Raw genomic sequence first — 23,644 nt, 5'->3', positions numbered from 1 at the left:
AAGAGACTGAGGGGGCCACGTCTCCCTGCTGCAGGATCCAACAGACCACGAGGACTCTGACCCTGGTTCCTGCTGCAGGGCTGCCCCTGCTTTGCTTAAAGTGTTTGGTCAGATTCAATACAACTGGCCGTCAATTGATGGATCTAGGCCTGCATCACCCCAGTTCTAAGAAGACTGGTGAGATGAACCTGGGATCTGCCTGTTTCTGAAATCTCTCTCCTCTAATGGGCCCCAAATCCAATCGGTCACCAAGCCTACTGCCTCAGTCACATACCACGCACCCAATTCTCTCTACCCACAATGCTACCCCCACCCCACTGGCTCAGGTACTATTATCTCTCATGGGAGCTTTAGTACCTGGTCTTCCTGCTTCGCCTCAATCTTCACCCTCTTCAAAACTTTATTAGAATCTGCCTTGGACCTCCTCTTGTTTAAAACCATCACTGATGTCTGATTGGGACCCAGGCATCCCTCTACAGACATTCTCCTCAAAAGAAAATCCACAAAAACCCCACCACTGATGCCCCAATACACTTAGCAATAGGTTCACCCCCTCCAGCCCTGCACACCTCTCCAACCTTCCATCACACTCTGGTAACTTGTGCCCATGTGCTTTCCTTGGGCAGAGCAAGAGCTACCCTCTCCTCCACTCTCTTATCTAGCTAGCTCCACCCAAGGTCCTCCCACAGCCCCGGGTACTGCCCTTGTCATAACACCTACCACCCTTTAGTGTGATTACTATTTTTAATAGACTGTCTTCTCTGCTTAACTGCAAGGAAAGCCAGGTCAGAGACTCTAGTTTGCCTCCTCCATTGCACAGGGAAGGGGCTCAGTAAAAACCGGCTGACCAATAACTGAAGTGCTTGGTAAGGGGCAGGCTGCAGGTCCCGGCTCAGCTGTCTCAGCTGTCGCGACAAGACTCTTTTCATCTGGTCAGCAGGCCTGTGTCAATCTCACTTGGAAGGAAGGAGGGAGGGAGGAAGGAAGGGCCAGTCAGAAAGAAGCTTACAGGGTTAAAGCACATTCGTCAGCCACTACAACCACCTGTTTTCCAGAAAGCAGAAACAATACCCTACAACATAAGACTAGCTTAGCAAATTTCAGTGCAGCAACTCAGCAGACTTAACACTGAGTCGTTAGAACTGTGGGGAAATGGTTAAGATAATGTCAAATGAAAAACAGGATATAAATTCTGACTTCACGTAAAACATGTGCCCATGGATAAAGACCACACACACACACACACACACACACACATACACACACACACAATCGCTGTGGGGTTACTGATAGGATTGTGTGCTTTCTTTCCTCCAGCAAAAAACATTGAACGTTAGACCATGGGGAACAAACGAGGGCTTTGTTTCCCCCCCTACACTTGGAGCTAATGCTCTTCCCTTCCTGAGGTCTAAAAGAAGTGGTCAATTTCTTACACCATCAATACTTCAATTTTCTGGATCCACAAGGTTAAAGATGCTTGGGTAATCCCCACCAATTGCTTCTAGGCCTCCACCCCCTACCGCAAGCCCCACCCCAGCAGGGAGAAGGCAGAAGGGTGGGGCACAAAAAGGGTAGGACGAGACCCCACAAAGAAATAAACAGTACCTTTCTTGGTGGTAGTGAAATATTTTGAGTCGGTCATTTTGGTCCCTTATCTGTGGCCAGACTCTGCAAGACAAAAAAAAAGGGGTGACTTTCCATTGTGTCCATTCTGTTTTCAGTTACGGAGCATAGGAGGAGAAGGGAAGGATCCAGCACACATGTGGTGTGGGAAGATAGCTTCTTATCTCTCTCCTGGGAAAAGGGGCTGTTAGATAATGGCTGATCAGATTTTGGAAGGTCATTCTGAGGGAACTATCAAATTTCTGAATGTGCATATCCTTTGACCCAGCAGTTCTACTTTTTTTTTTTTTTTTAACTTTTTTATTTTTTGAGAGAGACAGAGAGAGAGGGAGACACAGAATCCAAAGCAGGCTTCAGGCTCTGAGCTGTCAGCACAGAGACCAACATGGGGCTGAAATTCATGAAGTGTGAGATCATGACCAGAGTAGAGAAGTCAGACGCTCAACAGAGTGAGCCACCTAGGCACGCCAGCAGTTCTGCTTCTAGAACTCTCTCCCACAGAAATACCTACACACAGATACAGGGGTTTTACTGCAGCACTGTCTGTAACAATACACTGTTGGAAATTAACTCAAATACCCATCAATAAGGGAATGGCTAAGTACTCTCGAGTCCACAGATTAAAAAGCACTTAGTTACAGCCACCCCTTCCCGGTGCTCACTCCACCCAGCACTGTCCTAAGTGCTTCACACAAATTAACCCATTAAAGCCTCATCACAGCCTCATGGAGGTACTCTTGTGATCCCATATAGTCAAATGAGCTTGGAAGATGCCAAATTGGAAAAGATGGGAAGATTTCTTCTCTCCCCAACTTTTCCGAGCTTCTCTAACAGTGGTATGCACTATTCGTCTCTAGAGAGGGCTAGAATCTATCTATATACTGTAGACTCTCCAGCATTCCTCAAATCTAACTGGCCAGTTTCCTCAAACATCTGTCAGGACACCTCCCAATGACTTTTGTCACAGTGTGAAGTGCTGTTCTAAGGCAACAGGACAAAATACCAAGGCACCCTTGTTCATTCAACATTTTCTGAGTATCTACTATGTACCTACAATAGTTCACCCTGATGAACAGATGGAGATTAAAGATGCTACACAGGGGCCAAGCACCCTGGATACATGGCAGATGTTCTTGAGGTGGTTCTAACGTTTAGAAGCATCCATTTACAGAGCCCCTATCACAGACAAGGGTTTTACACATATCATCTCATTTAATCCTACCAATAAGATAACTGGTTTTTAACCCTATTTCACAGATGAGGAAACTGAGGCTCAGGGTTGTTAAGTAACTTGCCCAAACATGGCTTGTAAATGGCTAAACTGAGAGACGATCTCAGGGCTGCCTGAGCTCAGCAGCTGTATTCTATCAATGAAGGAATTGTTTCCCCTACCTGAAAGGGAGGACGGAGCCCTGACAGGGGCTAAGGACTTGGTCCAAACACCATAAGACCTTCAAGTACAACTGTTCAGTCCTACCTGTAATCTCACATGGTACAGAAAACCACACAACCAAAAAAATACGAATTTGAACGGAAAAAACTCACTCACATTGTCCCTTTTGTTGCCTCCATGGAAGAGACTTAAACATAGAACCCATCGAGGGCGCTTGTGATGAACACTGGGTGTTATATGTAAGTGATGAATCACTAAATCCTACTCCTGAAACCAATATCACACTACATGTTAACTAATTAGAATTTAAATAAAAACTTGAAATCAAAAAAAATTTAATAAATTCATTACAAATAAAAACATAAGGGCACCTGGCTGGCTCAGTTAAACATCTGACTCTTGACTTCGGTTCAGGTCATAATCTCACGGTTTGTGGGATGGAGTCCTGTGGTGGGCCTCTGCACTGACTGGTGCGGAGCCTGCTTGGGATTCTCCCTCTCCTTCTCTCTCTGCCCCTCCCCTGCTCATGCTCTTTCTCTCTCAAAAATAAAAATAAATACACTTAGAAAACAACAACACAGAATCCATTAACATCTTCTTTCAATGCGTTACTATGCGGGGCAAGATGGAGGTTAATGGTGGGATGGATGTGAGAGGTCAGGATCAGTTCAAAAGTCTCTGGAAACAAAGCTGACATAGCTCCTCTTCAGCCCAACTGAATTCTCCAGACTAAGCTTGTATTCATGGCAGGATGGCAATGAGACCGTTCCCCAACTGAGACACCCATAGATCTCGTCTCACTAATCAAAGGAAAACAAGCATGTGCTGTCTCAGGGCTGCCTCACATCCTTTGTGGATCCCGTCAGAATAAAGGAATAAAGGCTTCGCTGACAAAACAGTACAAAGAGGAAAAGAGACCGTGGCGTCTGATGATGGCAGACCCACAGGGGGACTCTAGCTTGCAGGCTGTGGCAGCAGCAGTCAGGACTATGGACGGATCCACCAGGTCAGCCCGGTCCATGGGTCCATCCATCCTCCTTCCTCACACCCGGCCCAGGGTTCTGCACATGGCCAGTGTTGAGTCTGAGTTGATAGTTGTTAAAAGAAACGAAAAGGGGCCAAGGAACATCCCCAGGAGCCTCAGCTTGCTCTCTGACAGCTCGGTTATGTAACTATCTAGCATTTGTTTCCTACAGGAGTTTACTTACACTGAAAATAATTTTCTTTTGAGCACACATGAAGCCATTTTCTCAGAGAAATCGCACCAACCTACAGGGGTTTCTTTTGGAGTGTTGAGAATGAGCAGGTAAACAAGATCATGGGATGTCTGCCACACAACAAAGGGCTGTATGGCTTCAGGAGTCACAAGCATGAACACAACTAGCAGTGGTATCCAAAACAGAAGTACCCCATTTCTCCAAGTTTAGTCTAAGAAGAGGGATCAATGAAAGCAAAAGGGGCTAAAAATTGTAGACCGAAAGAATCACAGTAACATATAAACCCCTCCATTGCTAAATCCAGAAGGAAATCAAAGTGAACAAAAAGCAAAAACTACCTTAGATGTCTAATGTCTGCGCTGCCCAGAAATTCTTCCTTCTCCAACAGAGGAGGCTGTCGGGGGCTTTCCCTTTATCTGCAGGCACAAAACATCTGGGGGCCCCCTCAATTCCCAGAACACAACCTCCTGGGGACAGATCTGTGTTGTATGCAACCACTCAGGTGGAAGAAAGGGTAAGAAGCTTCTCTTTTGGGGGATTAAAAAAAGCAACAGAGCCACAGGGTCAGCTAATTAGACCCCTACAGCTGCTGTCACCCCTATAATGCTGAGCTTTGATGACACCCTTCCTTTTATAGGTGCTAAGCAACTACTCACAACTTAAACTGCTACCCAGCCCGGGTGCTGGCTGCTTCTTTTCTCTGCAGTGTCTATTTCACATATCCCTCTGCAGAGGGCCCAAGGGGACTGATGATGCAGAAACTGTATCCCTCTGAAGTTGTTTCACATATAGGAAAATAAAGTGAAGGAGGAAAGGGTGGTAGGGAGAAGTGAAAACGCTTTTGCAAAGCCACCCAGAGCACAGATTTTAGAAACCTGCCTTCACTGTGGAAGATCAATTACACCTGGTTGATCTGCTAAGGGTGGTTATCTCCTGTGTCCTTTCTCTGCAGTTGCCTCTTAGATGTCAGTGCAAAAGATTTTTCATTCTTTCTGAAGCAATGGAGAAAACCCTACAGTTTGGTCTAAAGGACCAGACTTGCAGATGCCCCAGGAAAGGCTGGTGCTTTCCCTGGCACCGCTCAGCTATCACCATATGCTGTGTCCCTACTAATGGAGGCCAAAGGGGTTAAAGACCTTGTGTGATGGATCTGATTGCACACATGAGCCACAACTGAAAACAGACAGCCAATTCAGGCAAGAAAAAGCGTAGGGTTTGGATTCCATCTTTGGAAGTGGCAGGACGCACTTTAAAAAACAATTAATTGGAGGGAATTTTTGGTTTGGAAACTGCTCTGGCCAGTGTGATGAGTCACTTTTGCTAAGGAGACAGCATTCTGGGCTGGGATACCCCTCATTTTCAGCATTTACAGGCTAAGGAATGCCTCAAGGGGAGGGAAAGTCAAAATTAAAGAGGGGTACACCTGGAAAGACTGGTTCTGTCTCTGAGGAGCCACAGATGCTGTGCTCACCTTAAATCTACCTTCCCACACTTGCAAAGTTATGGCTTTGATCCCATAATTCCAGGACAAGTCCCTAGTAATTTTACTTAAAAAAAAAAAAAATCCTACCCACACTCCTGCTTTCCCCTGCCACCAGGCTTAAAGCAAAGAAACTGAGTAACAGAGAAACAAAGCCTGAAATGGAGTAGTTTTATGTTTTCTAAAAGAATTTTAAAGAAGTCCTTGGTAAGGGGGCACCTGGGTGGCTCTGTTGGTTGACTTTTGCTCAGGTCCCAATCACGCAGTTCGTTGAGTTTGAACTCCACATCTGGCTCACTGCTGTCAGCCTGTCAGAGCAGAGCCAGCTTCAGATCCTCTGTCCCCCTCTCTCTGCCCCTCCCCCACTGCACTCTCCCAAAAAGTAAGTAAATATTAAAAAAAAAAAAAAAAGTCCTCAGTAAGAAACACTGACACATTGGCTAGGACAAAGATGTAATGCAATCTAGGAGTGGCAAAATGAGGTAGGTCCTAGGAAGAAAATGGAAGAAAAACTCATAAAAACATTCCCAGCTAAAGAGTTTGAAGTTTAGCCACTGGAGTTAGAGTTAGATTTAAGGAAAAAAGTCCTCAACACCTTCTAAATTTGTGAGTCTTCACATATCCCATTGTAGTTTTATGAACAAGAGATAAAGAATCTTTTTGTGTTTTAAGCTAATAAAATGTATTTAAATGTACAAAAAATACATGAAGAACATTGAACATATTTTAAGTTTTCTCCAAGGTCTCAAAATTGCTAATAATGGTAATTATTTTCTTTTCTTTTAATCATTAGTATTTTTTTAGTAGGCTTCATGCCCAGTGTGGGGCTTGAACTCATGACCCTGAGATGAAGAGACCGAGCCAGCCAGGTGCCCCAACAGTAACAATTTTAAAAGAAAGAACACTGAATTGATATTAGTTTACTTCATCTCTATGATCCAATTCCTCTCTTGAAAAATGGGGACGTCAGCACTTGTCGCTCTTAGTTCACTCATTTCTTCCGACAGGGGACAATGTGGGAATGAAAGCACACTGACAAGTATAAACATTGTAAATGTTGTGGGATTCCATTTACATGAAATTCTAGAATAAGTAGAAGAGCAAAACTAACTTATGGTGGTAAAAGTCAGATCAGTGGATGCTTCTAGCTGAGAAGGACTGTCTTGAATGGGGCACAAAAGAATTCTAGGGGTGGGGCGCCTGGGTGGATCAGTTGGTTGAGGGTCGACTTCGGCTCAGGTCATGATCTCATGGTTCGTGGGTTCGTGAGTTCAAGCCCCACATGGGGCTCGTTGCTGTCAGTACACAGCCTGCTTTGGATCCTCTGTCCCCCTCTCTCTCTGCTTCTCTCCCACTCATGCACTCTCTCTCAAAAATAAATAAAACATTAAAAAAAAAAAAAGAACTCTAAGGGTGATGGAAATGATCTATTTTTATTTTTTTAGGTTTTTTTTTTTTAACGTTTATTTTACTTTTCAGAGAGAGAGAGAGAGAGCGCGTGCGCAAGGCAGGGACAGAGAGAGAGGGAGACACAGACTTTGAAGCAGGCTCCAGGCTCTGAGCTGTCAGCAGAACCCAACGCGGGGCTCGAACTCACGAACCATGAGATCATGACTTGAGCTGAAGTCGGACGCTCCAGCCAACTGAGTCTACCAGGCCCCCTATGATCTCTCTATTGACGCACTATTGGCCAGACTATACGCTCAAGAGCTGAGCATTTCACTTGGTATAAATCATACAAATATTGTATTTTTTTAAATAACAAAATAAAACTCAATGTTGAAGAAGAAAAATAGAAAATTGTATACTCTAGAGGAAATAAAGCCTTTCTGAGTATGACATTAAATCAAGAAATCTAGGAGTTCAATTATATAAAAATTAAGTTTTCCTGCATGGCCAAAAACATAATAAAAAAACCCCAAAATATGATAAACACACACAAATTTTAATCATATTGCAGACAAAAGCCTATTTGCCTTAATACATAAAAAGTGTCTAAAAACAGAATGGCAAAGGATGCGGTGTGTTTGGAGAAAATGAAGAACAATGGTTTAAGCTTACTTATAAGAGAAATTGATACTATAATGAAATACCATCCATGAGCCACTGGACTGGTAAAGACCCAAAAATCTGATAATATGCCATGCTCATGCTGATGTGGGAAAAAAGATACCCTCATATGATGCTAACGAGGGTCTATATTGCTACAGTCTCTACATCAATTTGGCAACAGCTCTGAAAATTGCAAAGGTGCTGACCCTTTGACCCAGCAAGTCTGCTTCTAGGAATTTGTTTTATTTATATTTACACACACACACACACACACACACACACACACACACACACTGCGTAGATCATGTAGTTATTCGTGTAGCATTCTTTGTAACAACAAACTATTGTAAACACTTTAAATGTCCTTCCACAGAGTGCTTGTTTAAAAATTATGGCACAACATTGGGTGCCTGGGTGGCTCAGTTGGTTAACTGTCCGACTTCAGCCTAGGTCATGGTCTTGCCGTTCCCGAGTTCAAGCCCCGCATCAGGCTCTGTGCTAACAGTTCAGAGCCTGGAGCCTGTTTCAGATTCTGTTTCTCCTTCTCTCTCTCTCTCTGCCCCTTTCCCACTTGCGCTCTGTCTCTGTCTCTCTCAAAAATAAATAAACATTAAAAAAAAAATATGGCACAACAGGGCACTTGGCTGGCTCGGTCGGTGGAGGGTGTGACTCCTGATCTCGGGGTTGTGAGCTCGAGCCCTACTTTGAGGGCAGAGAATACTTAAAAAAAAAAAGAAGCAAGCAAGCAATCAAGCAACAAGCAGACACCTGGGTGGCTGAGTCGGTTAAGTATCCAACTTCGGTTCAGGTCATGATCTTACAGTTTGTGAGTTCAAGCCCCGCATCGGGTTCTGTGCTGACAGCTCAGAGCCTGGAGCCTGCTTCAGATTCTGTCTCCCTCTCTCTGCCCCTCCCCCGCTCATGCTCTGTCTCTCAAAAATTAATAAATGTTAAAAAAATTAAAAATAGGGGCGCCTGGGTGGCTCAGTTGGTTAAGCATCCAACTTCAGCTCAGGCCATAATCTCATGGTCTGTGAGTTCAAGCCCCATGTCAGGCTCTGTGCTGACAGCTCAGAGCCTGGAGCCTGCTTCAGATTCTGTGTCTCCCCCTCTCTCTGCCCCTCCCCTGCTCATGCTCTGTCTCTCTCTGTCTCAAAAATAAATAAAAGCATTAAAAAAATTTTTTTAATTAAAAATAAAAAGAAAGAAAGAAAGAAAGAAAGAAAGAAAGAAAGAAAGAAAGAAAGAAAGAAGAAAGGGTAAACAAGAAAAGTTAACAGTAGTTTCCTCCAGAAAAGAAGCTGGATTGCCAAGGGATAGTGTGAGAGACTGACCTTTCATCACTCACCAGCTTCTATCTTGGGAATTTTCTACCCTGTGCATATATCACCTCTTTTTTTTTCTTCCAAGATTTTATTTAAATTCAAGTTAGTTAACATATAGTGTAGTATTGGTTTCAAGAGAATTTAGGGATTCATCACTTACATATAACACCCAGTGCTCATCACAAGTATGTATCACCTTTTTCAAATATAATGCAGGGTTTTTTAAAGTTTGTTTTTTTTTGTTTTTTGTTTTTTTTTCAACGTTTATTTATTTTTGGGACAGAGAGAGACAGAGCATGAATGGGGGAGGGGCAGAGAGAGAGGGAGACACAGAATCGGAAACAGGCTCCAGGCTCTGAGCCATCAGCCCAGAGCCCGACGCGGGGTTCGAACTCACGGACCGCGAGATCTTGACCTGGCGGAAGTCGGACGCTTAACCGACTGCGCCACCCAGGCGCCCCAAAGTTTATTTGTTTTTGAGAGAGAGAGAGAGAGAGAGAGAGACCACGCATGTGCATACGCACAAGCAGGGGAGGGGCAGAGAGAGACAGACAGCAGGCTCCTGAAGCAGGCTCCAGGCTCCGAGCTGTCAGTGGAGAGCCTGCTGCAGGGCTCAAACTCACAAACTGTGAGATCTTGACCTGAGCTGAAGTCAGACACTTAACTGACTGAGCCACCCAGGCACCCCAAATATAATGCAGTTTACAAAACAGGGGAGCATCTGTTGAAAGCACTGTTCCCAGCCCCATGCTTATCCTCAGTCTCAGCTCAAACTCTCCAGACCCAGAGGGGTAGAGGTCTCCCCGACATTTGACTCAATCATATCATGGACTTCTCCACAGCCCTCCTCATGACTCTAATTTGGGATCTGTCCTGTTTAATGCTGTCAACCCAGTGACTGGCACTATGCCTGGCACATTCCAGGAGCTCACCAAATGTTTGCTGACAAAATGAATGAAAACGCTCCCAGAGAAGTCACAAAACCAGGGGCCTATAACAAATCAAGATAAGAGGGCTCCCTGATGAGAGTGACGATGGGGCAGACCAGGGACATAAGCCTTTGTGGATAACTTTCAACAAACATGGCAAGGCTGACCCAATGCCAAGATAGCTGCCAGGAAATCTAGCTTTGCTACCAACAGCTGTATGACCCTGGGCAAATCCCCTCATCTCTGGGACTTGCTTTTTCCAATTGTCAAACAAGAAATTGTTTCCAATTGTCAACCAAATCAATGGCTTTTCAAGCCCCTTCTTCTTTTCAAACTGTTTAAAACAAAAACATGACTGCCCTGGTTGACATAAGACTGGGGGACCTACAGCCTAGCTCATTCCAGAATGCTCAACTCCCCTCCTTCACCAGGGGCCCTTCAGGCAGCCCACAGTTCCAGGGACAAGAGTTTCGGCCTATCAAATGACAGACAAACTCCCTCCCACATCTCACGTTTTGTGATTCTCTGCTAGATGAGAAATCCATTTTTTCACCAATGAGTGTTCTTCCAGGCTATCAAACTAGAGGAAATGAAGCATGATCATTCTCAGAGCACGACAGAAGACGTTTCCAAGGGACAAGAGAAAACAAATGCAGAATGCAGCATGGCCAGCAAACCTTATTAGGTCTTCAGTAAGAAGGAAAACAGTAACAAGCCAAGCAATTCCCCAAACGGCCCGCCAATGGCCAGGGAAAGAACTTTTCTAGTCTCAGAGCAGTGATTCGTTCCAGAACAACCTATGCTCTGCAATCGAGAGGCATGAAGTTGGCGGCAGTAGCACAGTCCGCTACGCATGGTGGGCACTCAGTGAATTAACAAGGGAGACCATCAGTACCGTGAGATGAGCCAGAGAAGCAGCTTTAGGAAAGGGAAAGGGGAAGGAGATATTTGGCAAGGTCTGATCCAGCCACCAAGACTCATCTCTGAATTCAAGGATATTTGAGCAGGGGAAAAATGATCCCTGAAAGTTTCTGTTGGTGGCTTCCAACTTTAGTGCTGTTTAAAATTGTCACTGTTGGGGTGCCTGGATGGCTTAGTTGACTGAGAGTCCGGCTTTGGCTCAGGTGATGATCTCACACTTTGTGAGTTTGAGCCCTGGGTCAGGCTCTGTGCTGACGGCTCAGAGCCTGCAGCCTGCTCGGGATTCTGGGTCTCCCTCTCTCTCTGCCCCTCCCCAACTCACAGTCTGTCTCTCTCTCTCAAAAATAAATAAACAGGTCACTGTTAAACCCTTGCCTGATGAACAGCTGTTCAGAAGCCTGTTCTAGGCACATGTTAGCTCAAGGACTGTCAAGACTAAGCTAGGAAGAATGAATAAGAGGGGTTAGGGTGGTGCTGTTTCTTCTTCGTTTAGAACAGAAAAGCCAAACTTAATCATCCCACACGTTTGGCTGTTTCAGTTCTGTCTCAAAGCCACAGGTTGATTCATTCACAAATATTCCCCTACTCTGTGCCATGCTATGGATTATGTGCCTGCCCCATGAAGCCTAGAGTTTATAATAAGAGATAATGATTCTACTCACCACCCAGCAATCACTCATCACTGTTCACTTATCTGACTGGCCCTCGTAAAAGGAAAAAGGTCCTGGGGCACCTGTGTGGCTCAGTCGGTTGAGTGTCCGACTTTGGCTCAGGTCATGATCTCATGGTTCATGAGTTGGAGCCCCACATGGGGCTCCATGCTGGTGGTGTGGAGCCCGCTTGGGATTCTCTCTCTTTCCCCTCTTTCTCTGCCCCTTCCCTGTGTGCACTTTCTCTCTCTCTCCCTCTCAAGAATAAACAAAGTAAAAAAAAAAAAAAAAAAAAAGGAAAAGGTCCTCACAGGTAAGTCCTAAAGTTCACTTTATATACAGGGAAATAGGTAAGGCCAACTTGAAGATTAAAAGGTGAATCAGCAGTAGAGAAACCAGATTTCAGACTTTCTCTCTGAGACAATGTGGTCGCCAAACTCAGACAGACAGGCTCTTTCAAGTCGGTTCAAGAATTGTGAGAAAATAAGCTGTGTTCGTCTTTAGGCTTGGCATGAAATTCAGAACAAAGGTGGCAGTGCTAGTCGTAATGGCAAACAGATGAGCACCATGGGCCAGACACTGTGTAAAGAGCTTCGCATTTAATCCTCACAATAATCTGTGGAGAAGGTACTGATAATATCACAAGTTTACAGATGAGGAAACTGAAGCCCAGAGAGATCAAGGCATTTGTCTGGAGTCACACGGCTAGAAAACGGTAGCACTGACCCTCTCTATCCCTGCCTCATAATAGGTCCCACAGGTCCCATTCTGTCCAGCAAGGCAACTTCTCCTGTCTGAATGAAGCCCTGGTAGAAACACACACACTCCAAGCTAAAGGATACGTGAAATATGTTGCCACACATCCCTGCAGAGTCCCTCGAATGTTGAATTACAGGTTATTTCAGGGCCAGCCCATCCAGCTTGGACAACACGAATGTCAAGTTTGGTAACGTGCCTAGTGAAAGCCTGTCTGGATGAGTGTGCTGAGTTATGGGCCTCCTGGGATTTGAATGAAAAGTGACTAGCCAAAATCAATCTCCTGAGACCCACTAGCAATTAAAACCTCAAAATGAAAAGGAAGTAAAGGCAGGCACGTGCCATGTTCTTATGTTAGCACTGGGTCTCTAGAACCTATTTCTAGAATTGCATGCCAGTTTTCAACTATCTACAGACAGTAATGTTTGGAAAGATCTGCTATCAAGAGGCCAAAGACTATAAAACAAGGTGCCTTGAGATCTCAGTTTTCCCATCTATACAATGGGAATACTTTCTGACGATCTGTCAAGTGTTGGAGTCATCCATTCAGCATGTGTAACAGTGTGGGGCACTGTCAGCTCTGAGATGGGATTGTGCCCCACATAGGAGCATGCACACAGCAGACAAAGGACAGTTTTCCCTCTGGGATCTTACAGATGCAGAGGTCAGGTAAAGGACTGCGGGTGAACGGCAGAGCAATCATGCCTTCCAGATGAGTGCCACCATTGCTCAGACGAGGAGGGTTCTGTGAATGAGAGAACATCCAGGGACGCCCTCTTAGAGGAACAAGGGCTTGCCTGGATAGGAAAAGATGATCACATTTGTAAAAGGAGGGCTGAGGGTGACCTGGAAAAGACCCACAAGATGCTAAACCGCTGAGGCTAAACCGCCAGCAACACTGACTAGGGTGCAGGCTCTGTGCTAAGTGGTTTATAGCCCCTCTCTCATTTAATTCTCAAGGTAACCAACCCATTTATAAGTGAGGAATTAAAGATGCTGAGAGAGGAGTGACTTATCCAAGGCCAAAGCCAGCCTGCGTGTTCAGGAGTTTGTGAGAAGCCCTGCCTGGCTGAAGGCAAGGACTTGGGAAAGAAAGGAGTAGATGAGGTGAGGCAAAGAAGGATGAGATTCACAGACGGTCTTGGATGCCAGAGCATGTTAGATCCTGCAGGCAGAAGATGCAGTGATCCTGTCAAAGGACAAGTCTCACGCTGACAAGCATTTGACACTGCTGATCACTCCCTCTTCCTTGAAACACTTTCTTCCCCTGGATTCTAGGATGCTGTGCTCTCCGCCTTCCCCTCTATCCCACTGCCTGCTCCTTCTCAGTCTCCTTTGTGGGTTCTTCCTCGTCTCCCTCTTCTTCAATGCTGGAGGGCCCTAGGCCTGGTACCTCTTCCCTTCCCCACCAATGTTATCTGGCTTCTTTGGTAAGCTCACCCAGTGTCAAGGCTTTATAAGTATCATCTACATGCTGACACCCACAAGTTTACATCCCTAAACCCAACCTCTCCCGTGAACTCCCAGCACAGATACCCAAATTGCCTAATCGACATCTGAACTTGAATGTCCATATAGCTAACAGGCAGCTCAAACTTAACAACTGACCTCAAGCTAAGAACCTCAGTTGCCCTTGACAACACACACTCTCCCTCACATCCCACATCTAATCTATCAGCAAATCCTACTGGGTCTACCTTCAAAATGAATCCAGAATCCATAAAGCGGATTCACTACCATCACTACCACCAGGCCCCAACCTACCATCACTCTTCATTGGGATTGCTACCAAAGCTGTTTCCACACTGCTTCCAACAACTCACTTCAGCAACAGGCAGAATGGTCCCATTATCGTCTAAGGCAGAAAGTGCCACTCTTCTGTTCAAAATTGTCCAACGGTTCCCTGCTTCACTCAGAGTAAATCTCTACCATGAGAGATTTTGAGGCCAAAATCTCTACCATGGCCTCATGGACTATAAGGCCAGTATGAGATACATCCCTTCTGTCTCATACCACCCATTACTCCTTTCAACTCTTTTCCCAGTGTTTTCCCCATCATTCTCTCAATTCCAGCCACATGCGCCTCTTTGCTGATCCTTAAACACAATAGGAGTGTTTCTATCTCAGGGCCTTTGCACGTGCTGTGATGGTCACTTTGCCACAGAGGCTTTCTTCAGATAGTGTCATGGCTCAGTCCCTCACCTCTTTCAAATCTCACTCAAATGTCACCTTCTCTGACCACTTTATTTAAAATTGTACACATCCCTGGGGCACCTGGGTGGCTCAGTCGGTTAAGCATCCAACTCTTGGTTTCAGCTCAGGTCATGATCTCACGGTTCATGAGATCTAGCCCTGTGTTGTGCTCTGCGCTAATAGCATCCCTTACCCTCTCTCTCTCTCAAAATAAATAAACTTCAAAAAAAATTGTATACATCCCCAACCAATTCCCCAACTCCCTCTTTCTTTCCTCCTTTTGTATTTCTTCAAGGTACTTATCACCAATATACTATAAAATTTATTTATTTATTAAAAATTTATTTATTTATTTATTTTTGAGAGAAAGAGAGAGAGAGAGAGAGAGAGAGAGAGAGAGCACAAGCAGAAGAGGGGCAGAGAGAGAGGGAGACACAGAATCCAAAGCAGGCTGCAGGCTCTGAGCTACCAGCACAGAGCCGGATGTAGGGCTCGAACCCACAAGCCGTCAGATCATGACCTGAGCTGAAGTCGGTCGTTTAACTGACTTGAGCCACCCAGGAGCCCCTATAAAATGTATTTATATTGTCTATTTTTTTTCCCCTTCCATAATGTGCTTCATGAAGACAAAGATTTTGTCCATTTTATTCACTACTGTGAAGCTCCTAGACTGTTATCTGGCAAACAGTAGATGCTCAATAAATGTCTGAACGATTAGTGCTCAACTCTCCACTCCGGGAAATTTCAAGTTTTGTAAACCAACCTCAGCTAGAGACCAGCTTCCCCTGTTCCATTTACAGGGTGTGCCAGCATCAGAAATGCGTCTTCTCTGGCTGTCAAGCTATTTTGACAAAACTGAAGTTGAAAATGTCAGACCCTGTAGCCCATTTTACAGCCAATCAAAGGAAGACAAGTAAATAAAGAAAAGAGAGAAGAAAGGGCAAAGGAGGGAGAAGATCAGGTGGCAACACCTCCAGCGGGAGAAAGGTCCAGGCCATTTCCCTCAGTGAGGCCAGATCGCCATGCCCTGCTCCCATGGGCATCGGCTCAGAGACAGGGCTGCAGGAGGTGGGGATGAACTGCTGGGGGCAGGGTGCTCGGACACAGCTATGAAGTGAGCACAGGCAGGCCCTTCCCTCTGCCTGTAACCCTTTAGGCCCACAGGCCTTCTGTGTCCTTTGTCAAGCTCTTCACTGCCTTTGCCCTTGCTGAGCCTTCTGCCTGGATTATCCTCTCCAGCTTCTAGAGTAGCTGCTCCAACTTATCCTTCAAATATCGGCTTAGATGACATCACTTCAAAGACATGGTCCTGAGCTCACTAAGTAGGTATTTTCCTGTCCTCACCCTCACCCCTGTTCCTAGTCACAGATTTGCTGAGCACCTCCCTCCCATGTACTGTAAACAGGTCTACATGCTAGGGATGCAGCAGTGAATAAGTCAGATAAAAATCCTTCCCTTCATGGAGCACGCATTCCAATAGTAGACAGGGCCCACAAGTACCAAATAAGTACAAAATATACTATCTCTGAGAGTGATAAATGCTATGGAGAAAAAGAAAGTAGGGAAGGAGGATACAGAGTGTGGGGGAGGGGAGGAAAAGAGGTTGAAATTTAACCAGGTGGCCGCCTTGAGAAGGTGACAGGTGACACTGTCTGGGGAAAGAGCCTTCCAGGCCTAAGAAGTGAGAAGTGGGGATGTTTGAAGAACAGCAGGGAGGCTGAGTAAGCGGTGGGTTATGAGGTCAGATAATGGAGGGGGCCTTCCAGGTCAAGGTAAGAACTCTGGCTTTCACTGAGTGAGGTGGGAGCAGCTAGAGGGTTTTGAGCAGGAGTTCTGAGATCGGACTTACATTTCAACAGGGGCTGGCTGCTCTGCCTGCTTCCCTCATGGCTCATCAGTTTTTCTAATTATTACACTTGTTTTCTATTTCCTCGTTGCCTCCCCCCCAACCCCACCCCATTCAAATGCAGTAAGCAACCCAAGCACAGAAATTGACTTGTTTACCTATCATCAATCACACTTAGCCCAGTGCCAGGCACACCGCAGGGCTCAATAAATACTGAATGAATAAACGCCAAATGTGTGACGGCTCTGTCCTAAGTGTCTCAACGTCCAGCCCCTCAGCCCTTAGAGATCAGAGAATGAAGACCACAGGAGCAGACTCACCAGCTAATGAAATTTTGTCATTCCATTCTCAATATGCTTAAGGCCCTAAAAGCAATTAGGTGTGGCAAAGAGTATGTGTCACCCAAGTCTATTTCTCTACAGAGCTCTGCTTTGACGAATGTTTTCAGTACTGAAAGTGAACAATGCGGGACTGGTGTTAAACCTTGGAGACCTGACTTCCAAATCTACCATCGTCCAGCTCAAGTCCAAAGAGGAGATGGTAAATCTGGGAGAGCAGTCACTAAGGCAGGCATCCTGGCTGCTGATGAACTGTGGGCATTCTGGAGTCAACCAGCCATACTCTTACCTTAACTGGAAGGGGGTCTCCCAACTTCGGGGAAACCCTCTTAATGGAGTCAGGGATCAAGCCCAAGACTAAAGACCCGAAAAGGATGAGACTTGGGAATCTAAAACCACAGCCAAGGTCAGCTCCACTAAATAACAGGGGAGACAATCCAAGAACAAGGGGTTGGGATAGGAAAGGTGGCTACAGCAGGTGTGACAGGGGCCCTCCAGGGCGTCTACACAACTTAAGAAGCACAAGCATACCACCGCTGTAAACGATAATTGCAATGTCACATACCTGAGGGATTTGTGAGGCTAAAACGGGTCAATACATACAAAGCCTCCAGCAGTGCCCAGCTTACCAAGCGCTTGATGAATGTAGCCACTCTTCCTACTACCTAGAGAGAGTGGTTACCACCAGCACCTCCTTGCCGCTCCCCAACCCCAGGTCTCTGGAGGCCCTGAAGCACTCTGGTGGTTGGCTGGGTGGTAGCAACAGCAGCCCAAGAGGAGTAATCCTATCACTCGTCAGATTTCTCCCTATTCCCCTGGAGTGATATCAGGATGGACAGGAGATCATCTGGAAAGTGCTTTGAATTCTTTAGGAATCAAGGAATCCTAACAATTCAAGGCAACATTCATTCATTTACTGAACACTTACTGAGCACCTACTATATGCCAGACATTTCACTAAGTGCTAGACACACACACACACACACAGTTAAGACAAGTTCTCCCCAGGGATTAAGAGCGGTTTACTTAGAAGACAGCCAAGTGAACAGACAATGACAACCTATCGTGATCAGTGACACAGGACACGGTGGAAGTTCAGGCCCGCGAGGTGGGGGAGATGATTAGATAGGAAGCTCCAAGTAGTGGTCCAGCAAAGAAAGAGCCATGTGTGTGACGGGGAATGGTGTTCAGGCAATGAGGACAGCACAAAACAGAGACAGAGGTAAAAAGAGTTGGAGGCTGCAGAAGTGGCAAGCAGCTGAATTTGACTGCAGCTTGGGAAGAGATGAAGTGAGGAGTAGGACAGATAAGGCAGGAGAGCTAGGCTGGAGTCAGCCCAAAAGGCCTTGAAGGCCACGATAAGGAATGTGAGTTTTAGCCTGAGGGCAATGAGGAGCCACTGATGGATAATCAAGCAGGATTATTTTTTTAAGGATTTCCCAACTGCTCAAGTGATATTTTCTCTCTGGTGTTATTTGCTTCTCTCTGTGTGAAGAGAAAAAAAACAACACAAAAACCATTTCTGGGCTGTGATCACTTATCAGTGACCTGTCTTAAGCAGCAAAAAAATAAAACCCTGTTCAGAAAAAGAAACATCTACATGACGTTGATGTCCTCTCAGCTTTCATAATTACACAAACGTGCAAAACCCACACCCGAGCCATGCTTGCTCACTGTCAGCACATCAGACTCTGGTGCCAGCCGTGAGGGTTTTCTGGGAAGTGAGCAGTCAAGACAGCAACAGTTTCAGAGGATGACCAGAAAAAGATGAGAGGCCAGAGCCAGTAGGGCCAATAGACTAAACTTGTCCTGAAACTTTTAGGAAGTGAAACAAGAAGGGTAGTAGTAGTCCTGTGTATACAAAGGTCTCTGCAAGAGGAAGTAACACCCCACAAAGCAGGGTTGACAGCCTTCCTCAGACACAGGCCCCCAGTAGGCACCAACTGCCTAGAGTCAAAGCATCCGACCACAATAACAGTCTCTGCACAAATTTCCTTATCTAATACACACACACACACACACACACACACACACACACACACACACACACGAGACTACCAGGGGTTGGGGGAGAGGAGATGGGGAGAAGGTGATGGTCACTATCATTTTAGAGCTGAAGTAAAGGAGGCCCAGCCCAAGTAAGTTGTCCCAGTCATTATTACCAGGAAGCTGCTGAACTGGGGTTGGAACTCAGAGTTGACTGATGGGGAGTCAGGCAGTGCTTTTTCCATTACACCTCTGAGCCCTTCCAGTTGCCCAGGGTGAAGCCTCTGCTCAACCCATACTCAACAACCTCTGAGGGATCTGATTCTTTGAGAACTATTGAAGCTTTTCTCCATGACAATTTTTAAGAGGTTGGAGGAGGCTGGTGGGCTCAACTCAGGACAGGGAGCCAGATGCTCTGAGCTCTGCTCATGTTCCCCACCATCTGGGACAAGCAGCTTCATCTCGAATCCTCCCTTGGAAGGATGGGGATAAGGTGACAATATTAAGTTTCTGTGAATTCAATGGAACTAGGAGAACAGATCATAGAGTTAAAAAAAAAAAAAAAAGGTACTACAGTAATTATATCACAGCTTTCTCCAGAAGCATGCGGAAACCTTCACGGGTTCACTAAGGCTTGTAACACCCAGCAGTGGATAGGAAGGCAGCAGGTCCTTCTCGTGCTGCTGTCAGGGAAACTGAGGCAGACATGGAGCAAGTGAATGCCTGCAAAGGAACAAGGCTCAGACTCACAGAGTCTAGTCCTCCGGCCATCAAATGACCTCACCATCTTCCAGGCAAATGTGCTCTCCCCAGCCAAGAAGCCAAGGGGCCTGCACTTTTCTCAGAGAGACAGAGACCCTTCCCTTGAGAATGTTCTTCGAGAACCCAGGGCCAAAAGGTCCCCCTAGGTGTCACACGCTTCCTTTCTTTATTCCAAAAGGAATGCAGCTCAACCACTCTTAACAGTGGGTCTGAATATTCCCAAATTAGCTTCATGGATGGCCTGTTTTGTGTCTCACAGTTCTCAATAGTCAGGAAAAACTTCCATTTCTGTCCCGAGTGGTAATCACTTACAGCAACAGCCTGCAGGATTGTTTCATCCTAAATATGTGAATCAAATGCCCCTTATGAAGATTAGATGCAAAGTAATAAGACTACACTTTACCTGGCTGTGAATAAACAGAATGACAGCTAATGATACTAAATAGCCCCTACACCCCAACCTTGCTCCAGCCTCTTTGGTCTCTGCACTTTGCAGGTCCCTGAACGCCCTGGGTAAGAACCCTGGCTCTGCCTATACTACAGGATTGACCTTACCATATGTGATTCAACCTCACTGTGCCTCAGTTTCCTTGTGGAGAAAATGGGGATATCAACAACAGCTACCTCACGCGGGTTGTTGTGAAGTTTACACGTATTGTATGCAAAGTGCTTAGCACAGTGTCTGGTCCGCAGTAGGAGCTCAATAACCAGTAGCTGGCATTTCGTCAGTATTTTTAACATGATTACAGGTGTCCCCAGATAACCTGTCCACGAAGCGCCAAGGGACAGATCAAGCCCAAGCCTACCGCGGGGCAGGCGGCGCAGGGCCGGTTCTTGATTTTTTTTTTTTTTTTTTGAACCTTGGCAAAGAGATAAGGCCCTGAACGACAGGGAGGCCTCAGAATGTGAAGGGGGAAACCAGGACCCGAAGAGGAGTTTCCCGTCTGGCCAGAGGCGGGCTCCCAGGGGCCTATGTCTAGGAGTCTCTCCGGAGGACGCCCCAGGAGGGGCTGCGGGCTGGAGCGGCGGGGATTCAGGCCGGCGGCCAAGTGGGCGCGAATGAATGAACCCGCAGTCCTTCTGCCTCGTCGGAGGTTGGGAAGCCACTCTCGCCCATCTAGTGCCCCGTCCTCTCCGTGACCTCTGACCCCACAAACCCCCTCATCTCAGACCACCGCCTCCCCACCCCTGCCCCGCCGGACTCCCTTCTTCCTCACCCGAAGGTCCGAACGGCTCCCGGCGCCACGGCACGGCTCGGATCGCCAGCAAAATGTCCGCGGCCTCGTCCTCCCTCTCCCCCGGTGCGTCCGTGCCGCCGGCCGCTCGGAGCCCCACGGCTGTCACCTGCCGGGCGGAAGTGAGCTGCCCGCGCGCGGGCACTTCCGGTGGACGCACGGCTTCGGGGCGGGGTCAAGGGTGCAACCCCGGCGGGGGTGGTGCCCGAGGGGCGGGGCCAGGAGGGGCGGGGGCAAACGGAATTAACCCCTCCCTAGCAGCGGCGCTGCTTCGCTGCTGCCTCTGGTGGCGCGCTGAAAAGGAGCCAGCTAATCGCTAAGTAGCTTAAGGTGATGGAAACGGAGAAGGTCGTACAGACAGACTTTAAGGGCCATCTTTCTTTTGTGTTACAGACGGAAAAACTGAGGCTCTCAGAAAGGCAAAGTTTTGCTCAAGATCACTTACCTTATGAATGGAAGAGTCAAAACCAGAGCTGTAATTCTCCATGTACCTCCAAGGAACTTCTATCCAAGAGGAACTTCATAATATCCCGTTTTCCCTTTTGCTGGGTCTGCCAGGACATCAATTCCTATAATCATCTCACTCTGATACTTTCTCCTCCTTATAGATAATTTTTTATCATACCCCCTTAAAACAGTATTTCGTGTCTGCTCTTTAAAAATGTTTTACTGGCAATGAGTTTAACTAGGACAAGCTCGTATTCTGACTCTTACGGTATTTTCTTTTTGCCATGATAGTGATTTGATTAGTTTGATTTGGGCACACTTGTAATCGGGTATGAGTGTCACCTCTGTCAAAGATGTTTCAGCAAAGATAATAAAGGTTTCTAAAATAAACTTCAGGTTGAGAAAAGAACACTTATTTTTTTTAAGTTGCTTATTAGTACATTATGAGACTGTTAAAACAGTCATGCTGGAGTGCATGGGTGGCTCAATGGGTTAAGTGTTCTCAGACATCAGCTAGGGTTCTGATCCCTGCTTGGGATTCTCTCCCTCTCTCCCTCTCTCTCTCTCTCTCTCTCTCTCTCTCTACCCCTTCCATGCTCCCTCGCTCTCAAATATAAACTTATAAAACAAGTAAATAAAACAGTTATGCTGAAACACTAGTCAGTTAATATGATTTAGACGTCTAAAGTAACATTTCCCATTTCTTGTATGTAAAAGGTGACTTTACTGCTTCCTCAGTTCATTAAAGGAAAAGTAAAGAACATCTTGTTTTTGTGTGTGTGGGGGGGAAGTATTTCAATTACGAACTATAAATATATATAACTGCTAAGTGTTATTTCTAATGTTTTAAACCACTCAGGTTAGCTAAAGATTATTTGTGTTGTTTTTGAGTACTTGCATAGGTTTTTTTTTTTAATGTAATTACAAATTTGGTGAGCACTTCGTATTGTAAGGCACTATCTTTACATGCATTGCAGCATTAAACAAGTGACTTTGGTTTCACACTCTTTCTGACATTATTCACCTAAGTGTTAGAAAACATTGCTTTTAGATACATCACTAATATATTACCAAGTTATAAACCACATGCATGTATTTAACCAGAAGATAAGAAGAGGAATAAGTTTCATCCTCTAAATTGTATCAGTAACAGGTTTGCATTTGAAAGATGTGTTAATTCAACTCCAGGGGAAGAATGAAGTCAAACGTTAACCTAATGAAAAATTTTTGCTAGTGAAAATATGAAAATCTGGACAATGGCAAAGTTTGTTTGCTTTGCCTTTACTTAAATTTTTCACATGCTTAAATATTAGATATTAAAAAGCCAAACAATTATGGGTTCCTCTATACCTCAGCTGACATGAACTTTCTTAAGGTATGTTCAACCTTTGTTTTGCTACCTTTGTGGCATGTAGCCTGATTAACAAGGTGATAGTAAAAGATATATTTAAAAAAATTTTTTTTAATGTTTGGTTATTTTTGAGAGAGAGAGCAGGGGAGGGCAGAGAGGTGGGAGACAGAGGATCCAAAACATGCTCCATGCTGACAGCAGAAAGCCCAATGCCCGGCTGGAACTCACAAACTGTGAGATCATGACCTGAGCCCAAGTGAGACGCTTAACCTACTGAGCCACCCAGGCACTCCAAAGATACTTTTTTTTTTTTTTTAAAGATTTTATTTAAGTAATCTCTACACCCAATGTGGGGCTCGAACTTACAACCCCAAGATCAAGAGTCGTGCGTTCCACCGACTGAGCCAGCCAGGTGCCCCAAAGATACATTTGAGTCTCTGCTTTGCTAACCCAAGCTGTTCAGTTACCTGAAGCTTTTGTCAAGACCAGAGAGAAGTACATGGCATATGTGTGTAGTTTGCTTCTATTGGATTTGATTGGTCTGTTTGTAAATTGAATCATTACTTAAGAATTCCAGTAGATAATAAAGTGCGATTGAATATGATAGTTTCTAATATTCCCTTAGATGTACCTAATTTACCAAAGGAAAAATCAATTTACCTGACGCTCTTCTAAGGAATTATGATACTGAAGGTGCGAAGGTGGTTATTTTCTTAGTCTCTTTCAAAACACCGGTACTTTTATTTGGAATGATTACTGGGAAGAGTGAAATGTCTCTTTTATCTATGAACTTGAAGCATACCTGGAATTTACCAGTGCACGTGCCCATTTTAGAATTTTGTTTCTTAAAATAATCCACTAATGTTTTGAACGTTTTCATCATTTGGTTTCTCTTTCTTCTAAAGAATAATTAAATCTTAATTTGGCATTGGATCCTTTTGGGCTGAAATCTGCATGGGGCCAATAGCAATATAAATAGTTCTTTAATGCTTTCCCCGCCCCTTTACCAACACTTAGCAAAACAGAAAACTCTTATGACACATCTTGTCAGAAAATAACGGCCTGCCCTGTGGCTAGGTATCTTCTGCTCTTTAATCATTTAAAAAGGTGGTTGGGCATGTAGGTTTCTTTGTACATAAT

The 23,644-nt window shown here is 45.4% G+C and overlaps 1 protein-coding gene across 3 annotated transcripts in view; it reads right to left on the bottom strand.

Annotated features, from left to right (window-relative positions):
* Positions 1–20,819, bottom strand: part of AP1B1 (adaptor related protein complex 1 subunit beta 1) — a 54,961-nt gene extending 34,142 nt beyond the window's left edge. For 2 of the 3 annotated variants that reach the window (XM_047088052.1, XM_047088054.1), the window contains exons 1-2: positions 20,689–20,819; positions 1,606–1,668 (exon numbers count right to left, since the gene is read on the bottom strand). In XM_047088052.1, the coding sequence (XP_046944008.1) occupies positions 1,606–1,642 (37 nt within the window). In that variant the 5' untranslated portion in view covers positions 1,643–1,668; positions 20,689–20,819. Of the gene's footprint in view, positions 1–1,605; positions 1,669–13,000; positions 13,022–20,688 lie in introns of those variants that run through there. The other variant, XM_047088053.1, reaches the window with a different exon arrangement.
* Between the last annotated feature and the right edge of the window lie 2,825 nt (positions 20,820–23,644).

This window comes from Lynx rufus, unplaced genomic scaffold (genome assembly GCF_022079265.1).
Source record: "Lynx rufus isolate CCGP_SWC_20201006 ecotype Redwood Valley unplaced genomic scaffold, mLynRuf1.p SCAF_24, whole genome shotgun sequence".
In the NCBI taxonomy this organism is placed as follows: domain Eukaryota; kingdom Metazoa; phylum Chordata; class Mammalia; order Carnivora; family Felidae; genus Lynx; species Lynx rufus.
This window is presented reverse-complemented; position numbering and strand designations above follow the sequence as displayed.